The sequence below is a fragment of the Vicia villosa genome, unplaced genomic scaffold (assembly GCF_029867415.1).
Source record: "Vicia villosa cultivar HV-30 ecotype Madison, WI unplaced genomic scaffold, Vvil1.0 ctg.003351F_1_1, whole genome shotgun sequence".
In the NCBI taxonomy this organism is placed as follows: domain Eukaryota; kingdom Viridiplantae; phylum Streptophyta; class Magnoliopsida; order Fabales; family Fabaceae; genus Vicia; species Vicia villosa.
In genome coordinates, this window is record NW_026706185.1 from 120,230 (window position 1) to 129,544 (window position 9,315).

The 9,315-nt window shown below is 34.8% G+C and overlaps 1 protein-coding gene across 1 annotated transcript; it reads left to right on the forward strand.

Annotated features, from left to right (window-relative positions):
* Nucleotides 1-576: 576 nt before the first annotated feature.
* Nucleotides 577-1,960, forward strand: LOC131640870 (uncharacterized). The gene is made up of 6 exons (XM_058911244.1): nucleotides 577-687; nucleotides 837-1,104; nucleotides 1,291-1,509; nucleotides 1,591-1,681; nucleotides 1,771-1,861; nucleotides 1,952-1,960. Exons 1-6 carry the CDS (start codon nucleotides 577-579, stop codon nucleotides 1,958-1,960), a joined length of 789 nt encoding a protein of 262 aa, XP_058767227.1.
* The last annotated feature ends 7,355 nt before the right edge of the window (nucleotides 1,961-9,315 follow it).

Genomic DNA, 9,315 nt, shown 5'->3' on the forward strand with positions numbered 1-9,315 from the left:
TCCAACAAATATAATCTCTTTGCAAGCAATACAAGAACCAATACTCTCTCTGCAAACATCACCAACATTTCTGCTCTCATCTTTGCGCAACCGGAGATATCTACCACCGCCCAGAGAGCTACCTGTACCAAACATCACACTCTTTCTCCAAACATCAAAAACACCAGGTACGAACCTTTCGGATTCTTCACGCAATGTCATTGATTTGAACGGTTCAACAAAAAAACGCATCTTTCAACATCTTTCGTCTGCCAAAACCTTGGTTCTAACCTTTTTTGTGTGTTTGCTTTTACTTTGACTTCTAATACCTTTGTTTGGATCGAACATGGTTTGCAATAGATGGTATTTGTGTGTTTGCTTTTACTCTTACTATTAATACCTCTGTTTGGATCTAACATGGTTTGCAATAGATGGTATTTGTGTGTTTGCTCTTGCTATTGATCTTTCTTTCTGTTATTTATGTTTCCTCAAGTTTTCATTTTTATGGCATGCTTACACGTTTAGAAAAAGTATCCGGCTCAAGTTTACATTTTTACCACAGGAAGGATGTCAAGGCAGCCCATTCTAATCAAGGATATGGTAAAGGGGAACCAAGTGTGGAAAATGCTCATTAGAGTAGTTGATTTATGGGTTGTTATTGAAAAAAATGGGCAACAACACATTGAAGCCGTTATTCAAGATGGACAGGTATAGTTTTTTCTAACTCTTAACACTTTTTTTAAACTTAACAGACATTTGGTTAATTTCTTTTCATTTGAGCATTTTCAAAGTTCTTTATGTTCACATGAACTGAATGTACAATCCTCGTTTTTGGTTGTTGTTTATGCATTTCACAGGGTGATAAGATTCATGTGATAACTCGGAGCAGGGACTTCCAAGATTGGGTTGAAGTTGTCAAGGAGCATGAGACGTATAATCTATATAACGGAGAGCCAGTTGAGAATGATGTTCCACTGAAGGTGTGTTGTAACCCACTCAAGCTCATCTTTAATGGAGGCACTACCAAGACCAAAGTGGCTATACCGGAAATACCAGCTCATAGTTTCAGTTTCTTCCCTATTGAGAAGTTCCTCAAAGGTGACTTCAAACATGACATGTTGTATGGTAAGCTATACTAACCATTGCCACTGTTAAGTCCGTGTTCATTTTTTATGTTTGTTATTTTAATTTCTCATATCATACATTGCATCAAGTATTGATATATACAAATTTATCCACTTTTCACTCGAATGCATGGTTATCAGGGATGTTATTTTTGTGTTCATACAATTTTATACAATTTCCCTGCAGATGTGATTGGGGTGTTACAGGATGTTTTAAAGATCCAGGTGGGAGGTGGGGGAAGAAAGTCTTGCGTCAATGTCAATTTACGTGATGTACAGGGGAATGTCATTGAGCTGGTGCTATGGGATGATTATGCCAAGCAGTTTGTGAATTACACTACCCCTAACAACTCTTCTGGTCCTACTTTAATAGTATTGACACATGCATGGTGCAAGCCAAATACAGGTTTGATTAACAAATCGGATTCGTGTTCTTTTCATGCTATTTTATTTTCTAACATAACAAGCGTTACACATTACATTTCAGTTTCGGGTTTACCATGTCTTTCCAACGCATGGAGCGGCTCTAGGCTTTACTTTAACTTGGATCATCCACAAGTTGTTCAATACAAAGCAAAGTAAGAAGTTCTTAGGGATCAATTAGTGAAATACATCATACATTCCTATTAGTTAGTTGATGTTTTGACTACTTACTATGATGTAACAGTTTTGGAGACAACATGCCTGCCCCTTCCCAATCAATGACTTGCGATTCATCCGTTCAATCTAGCAACAATTTCTGGACTAAATTGAGTGAGGTAAAAAGTGTCCGTGCAATTTCTGAATTTGGAAAGGTGTTACTAATATTTATATTACTTTTTTTGTATAATGGATCTATTACATTGCAGGTATGGTAAAATTAGTTTTTAATCCAAACTTTAAATTACAATTCTGGTTTGTTGTGCTTACAACTATGCTTTCTTCTGATTGCAATTCTGTTTTCCATGTAACTTTTCGCAACAGGATTGTTATGCAACAACTATTGGGACGACCATAGGTTTTAAAGCCTCCAAGTTTGGATGGTATTTTGAATCAACTGGAAACACGGAATCTGAGCCCGTTACCAAGTAAATACTTAAGTTTTCCCTTACATTCAATCTGGAATCTTTTTCTTATGGCATGGTTTAATGTTATTTGTCACTTTCCATTTTAGATTCAAACTGGAGGTTGAGGTGGAGTATGACAACCACAAGGGAATCTTTGTGTTTTGGGATAAGGATTGCATACCTTATACTAAATTGACTGCTAAGGAACTGCGAGAAGTTATGAAAACTGTAAGTACGACATTAGCTTTTATATTACTTACATTTGATCAATACTAAAAAAATTAAACCACTAAACACTTTGAATGACTTGATGTAGGCTGGAGAGGATAATCCTAAGATTTGGACCACTCACCTTGATGTTCTATTGAATAGAAAACTGGTCTTTCGTATCAAGTATCAATCACAATACCAACGATTCTCTATCGTGAAGATACTTAACGAATACGGCCTTTACGATAAGTTTCACGACTACCTCACACCGGATAAGGTAATCGGCAACTCTTTTACACTAATTGATGTACCTTTTCATAATGGAACATAAACATTTACCTAACAGCATTTACATTATTTCGGAATACAACTAAGGATGAAGTTGTGGAAATGGACACCACTTCTCCAAATCTTACTCCAAACCAAGTGAGTTCATAACATTTTGCTTTGGCTTAGTGTAACAAATACAATCTTCTTATGTTGAATCCATTTTCTATGCTAAATGGTAACTCCTTTATATATGGCATACGTAGGTCACACAAAGTTCTGAACAATCAATCGGTGCTCAACCACCTAATGCCGCTAACCATTCGGGGAGTCCTACTGCCAGCTGCAGCAGTACACCTGCCAAGAGGATTGCTACGTCGACCTCAGTGAACGATGCCATCCAACATGTGGAGCTCACTCCCAAGCAATCAGCCACTAAGGCCAAGACTGGAAAGAAGACAAAGCATATCAAGAAGGAGTAACTTTGGTGGGTTGATTCCAGCAGATTGTCCCATTTTTTGATGCTTACCCTGGAATTTAACTATTTGTAAGGATATAATCCAACTATTAAAACCTTATTTTGTTGGCCATTGTCTTATGACTTTGAAGTTGCCATGTCTCAAGTACTTTGACACCTATTCTGGTTATTTATAATGTTTTGTAATGAACCTTAATGATGCTTAAATATGCATCACCTACCGTTGCATGGAAATTGAAATGCTATATTAACTACAATTTATATGAACTCTTGCACTGATTATATCATGCTTAGAGTAATATTAAGATAAGCTTAATTTATTTTTTTGATTGAATTCTGTTAGATTTATTAACTGAATCCTGTTAGATTATTTCTAACTCAATTCTGTTATCTTTATTAACTGAAGTATGTTTTTCAGTTAGTTAGCATTTGGTTACCTATTATGTTAGTTATCTAATTAGTTAGTTAGCATTTGGTTTCCAAAGAGTTTGTTAGTTAGTTAGTTATAAATGTGTTTCCAATAAGTTAGGTGGTTAGTTTATTCTGTTAGCATAGTTTTAGTAAATTAGTTTCAAATTCGATTAACTATTATTTGATTTGGCTAGAGTTGCTGTTAGTATACATTTTGTGCAAGATAATTATTGCACCATTAGAATCAATGTAATCAAGACACAACATGTTTGGTACCTTATGTGATTTGGTATAATATTAGAATCAATGTAATCTAAAATTGCTGTTAGCATACATATTAGCATGCACTCTGTTAGCATACATTTTTGGTTAGCACACATGTTGTGTTTATAATTTATGTATCTCAATGTAACATTCATTCAATTGATTTCATTTAGTATTTCAGTTATTCCTACTTCCAAATTGTATTACTCAGTATATTTCCAACAGCTGATAAATAAAATTGTTTCTACAAATGCAATAAGCAAAAATTCTGCATTACTCTAGAACCTTTCTCCAATACAAAACTTGCCAAGATTGATCAAGCATAATTCATTTAGGTGACTTTGTGCTATTATACTTACTAGCTTGTCGACATGTGCTAATACTGAGTTTATTTTTTTTGATATTTGAAGGATTTGTTGAGATTATAAATTAGTGGGATCAATGTATCTGATGTTAAGGGGTTTGGTCCTCAGGGTGGTACAAAAGAGAGCCATGCAGGTAAGTACATCAGCCTTCAAAAAACAATTGAATGATTCTTGATTAATTAAAAGTTGTGCACTTAGTTCTATTGGCCTGTTTGGAAATATATTTTCTTGAAATACCTCTTTTTTGTAAATATATTAGCCACTTAGCTCTATTGTCTGTTGAACAAGAAATTATAGCCAAGGAGAACAGAAAACACAAGTTGGAGGCAAGAACCTATTTCCAGCATTTAAAATTTTGGCTTTATCTATTGTACAAACCAGGCTGTCACAAGCATTATGATCCTGAATTCATCATTGAAAACAGCATGTAGTAGTACACTACTGCATCCTTTCATGCGACAACTCAGCCGTTTCAAGTACAACCTCCCTATGTTTTGGGAAAAGCCTAGAGAAATGTGTCAACTCAGCATTAAATGCTGTTAGCAGGATTACACGTTAATAGAAATTGGTTTTGCATTCTCTTTTGTTTTTTCCATGTCCAATTTAAACTAACTTCAATTGTACTTTACATATCTTCATTTATTGTTCAAATATATATATATATATATATATATATATATATATATATATATATATATATATATATATATATATATATTTGCTTTTTGGCAATTCCACTTTATTTTTAATTGGAACCACAATTCTTTGGTTAGGTCAATCCCTCCCTGCGAATATGCAGCAACATGAAAGTACATTTTCCATCATTTTTTAGATAACATGCACTATGCTGTCACCTCTACCTTAAATGCTTGGAGCCCTAATACAAGGAAAGTCAATACATAGAGCATACACAATTGCTTTTTCCATGTCCAAATTAAATTTGATGTCAGATTTACTTTACATGGTATATAGCCTATGCCTCATATGTATGCTTGATGAACCATGGTTATTTAACTTTTACTTACCTAATAGACAAGTGTACTACTATATACTTATAATAAAAACTATGGATTCAATTTAAAACATGTATTTGGACCTAGCATGTAAAGACAAGACTTTTCTGTTTTTTTAGGACCAAAAAAATTTAGAAAAAAGAATTAGATTAGGGACCTAAATCTGTTGGTGTAGAAGTCTAATTGCTGTAAATAATTATTTTAACTGCAGGTAACAATGGTAATAGTAAGACTAAAAAAAACTGAACTTGACAAGAGCATGAAACGATGAAGAATATGGGATGCTTGTCTTGCAAGTGATGATACATCTCCATTACTAAGTATATTTTTCAATTGCTGCACAGGTAAACTGTTCTGTTCATGGCTAAACTAATCTAAACAATTTATTTGAACTTGAACAAAATGAAATATATCAACAATGTAAAGTACCTAGGTCTGTTTGTGGAGGCACCTCCAAAGATATGACTTTTATGGACAACTATTCTTCCATTCTCAATATGTGAATAACCTGATATTGTAAAGGCAAAATAGGATATTATTTGAGGACCATTTTTTTTGCATAGCATGAGTATAATTCAGATTAAAATTACCATGATTGTAGAAAATACATTATAATACTCGAGTACAGTACCTTAGATTGAACATGAGCATAGGGTTTGGTCTTAACAGATGGTAAGAATGCTGGGAAGTTAGATATTGAAACATGGTTTACAAACATCTCATAGAGTTCATTATATACTGAGGTGCTTGCAGTACAACCATACAATTAATTCAGGTGGTTGAACACATTTATGGTTGAAAAACAACTAAATATTTATTGCATGTTAATATGTCTCTATTTATTTTTTCAACTGCTGGTTATAACATTCCAATTAGAGTTATCTCCCATTACTTCATTAAATGCTTAGTTTTTGGTGTTGTCAATAGAAGCAGAAAATAGTATACTACCAATGACAATATGTTATACTTATGCCCTCAAATATAGTGGCCCAATGTTGAATGTTTGTCTTATTTAATGAAATTTTAACAGAATTGCTATGAAAGTCATTTTATTATTAAAAACACCATTATCTGAATGACAACAATTTTTTGTTGACTCTTGTAGATATCTTATTCCAGCGATTTATGGACCCTGTTGACCCAATTGGTTCAGCCAAAAAGGCAAGAGCAAGAAGATCGTTGCTCTTGAAAGACTTGCGTTCCAAGCGTCAAAAATATAGTAGTCCACAAGTTTTACATGGCCATAGAATGATGAATACTCCAATGTCAATGACTCCTAGGCAACCTTTGAAAGAATTGACTCCATCATTCCAAAACAGGTATACCGGAAATCCATTCAGAGACCAGCCTATGATCTTAAGTCCACATGATGTCGGTTCAGAACCTAGCATATCAAGACACGCTTTTAGGACAAATTTAAGCACCTGCCAAATAAGTGGTATAAGAACAAATCTATTCTCACAATTTGCAGGAATTTCTGCGGCAAAGGAGAACGAATCCTTTACTCCTTCATCATTGGTAAATAGAAAAGAACGGTCACCGTCTCATGAAATGGAAGTCCTTGGAACTGGAAGTTCTTCTAATTTACACACGTTAGTTAACTGCCTTTCCATTTTCACATCAATTTAGCATGTCCATCAATACAATGTATGTAGCTTATATGTATCCCTTACAATAGATGAGTTTCATTTCTTATAATCACACTGTTCAACCTCAACACTAATTTTAAGCAACTATGGCAATTACCATAATTCTGTATTACACTCTCTCCCATTAATGAGGTTGCACATTGTAAGCTTGATTCAGGCATACCTGTTCACGTACCACAAATGTGAGATTGATAAGTAATAATTATTTCACTCATTATAATGCAATTCATGATTTGCAATCTCACCAGGTGCCCAGCAAGTTCCACACCAGGTCGTGGTAGGCCTAAAAATGTCATTGGGGTTCCAAATATTGCTAGGAACTTGACTAGGAAGTTTCCTATACTCGGAAGTACAAACACCGCTACGCCGGCCTCTACTCTCGAGGGAAATGAACAAACCAGGTACATACATGCCTTACTGTACATATTGTCCATGTGTGCTCACTATAGTTTAAATTTAATTATATGCACATAATGTTTATCAACAATGCATTCATTTAAGTTTATCAAAGTTTAATAAACTTGATTTGCTCATGACAGCAATCCAGCTCTGGACACACATAATGGTACAACTGCTAATGTTAATTTTGTTCTTCCAACTCAGCCAGTTCAAAATCCGTCTAATCTAAACAACGCATCGTCTTCCGGAAGTAAATCACGGTATAATTCAAACACAATACCTTCATGGTTACAACTACTAATGAGTGGTACAACACTCCATGGTTAACCAATTATTAAGACTTAACCAAACTTTATTAGTCATAGATTATCCCTCTCAAATTTTTGTTAAATTTGAATTATAGTGTAAGGGAACTAATCTGGATGTTATGAACTTGGATTTGAATATACAGAAGTACTCCCATCCCCAAACGATCTAGGGGCAGACCTAGAAAACAATTGGCTGAGCTTCCATGTCCGCCGTCAAATTTGAATAGCCAGTTCACCTTCCAAAGCATTGGTATGGCATCTCCCGTTACAAATGACGGACCTGGATCAAGGTGCCAAACATGAGAGTTCTTATTATTATTCCATTAATGTGTGCACCTATTCACTGTTTAGTCATTTTTTTCCCACCAGGAATGTCAATACACCATTGGAAAAGCCTCTACAAATACCCAGTGTTAGAAACCAGCCTGTTTGTCGTGAAGTACCGCCAGTAACACAGTCCACACACAATCACCATCGTAGCACGGAGCCAACATGTCCGATTTTCACACCTACGATCAATGTGGATTTTAATAGTGACTCCGACAATGATAGCAACTACGACCCTTTTGCAGGTATGTCTAATACTTTGTTCTATCACTCAATGCTATATTTCAATTTACATTTACATAACAGAGCTGGATACCTCATATCAATTTTGCCTAAAAACCTCTGTATTTTCGTAATAGCATATCATTCCGAAGATGAAATCTGTTCAGAGACAGACGAGCATGAAGCACCTTTTACAATCCATGGCTATGCAACCGGAACTGAGTCGGGTACATGGTTAATCCATTAAAACAAGTACAGACTTAAAGATTGTTACCCCATTTTAATTTTCATATCAATAATTTTTACATTGATTGGTTGTGTCATACCCCAATTTTTGACCTAAGATACCACCTCATATCATTTGCATATGCATCATTTGCATTTCTAACAAATTGCATAGCTTGTGTTAGTTACTTGTGACTCAGCAGGATTTAATCAAGAAATCACTCATCAGTACAAGTAACAATCAATTAGGGTTTTGTTTTCCCTTCATCTCAAAAGAACCATCTTCATCAACAATCAACATTTGGTCCTCAAAGCTCAGAGACTTTGAATCAATCAGATTAGGGTTTTGACTGAAGATAGCATACCCCTGACTTTTGCTCAGGATTTGACCTAATGACTTGGGACATGACCTCAAGGCCCCAAGTACATCATTTTGACCTAATCTATTGGCTCAAGACATCCCCTACACAAGGACTGATCAATAGTGAAATTTCAAATCATCAGATTAGGATTTTTGAACTATCAGGGACTGAAATCAGGGATTACATTTGAGAAACCCTAAAAAGCTCCAGGGGATCACTCAAAGGTTTTAATCATCTTCAAATAATCCCTATTACGATATCCAATGGAAATTGTATCTCAATTCAAGATCCACAGTCATCAATTTCATCAGGTCGACAATTAGGGTTTTTGACCTAATTCACCTGAACAACTGACTTTTTAATCAGAACATGGTGCCACAACTTAAACCATGGCTCAAGGTCCTCCAATAACTCAACATGATCCAATCATACCATTCATTTGGTGAGGATAGTTTGGTTCATTTGAAATCTCCAGAAACGCGATTCGTTTGAAAAAGTCAACTGTACAAGATCACCATTGACTTTTTGGAAATTTTGGTCAACCATGACTTTTGAAGTTTCAAATCATCAATATATGATATATGAAGTCATTTGATCAAGGAAAATCAAGAAAATCAATCAAGAATCAAAAAGTCAAAAGTTTGACTTTCCATACTTAGAAAAATT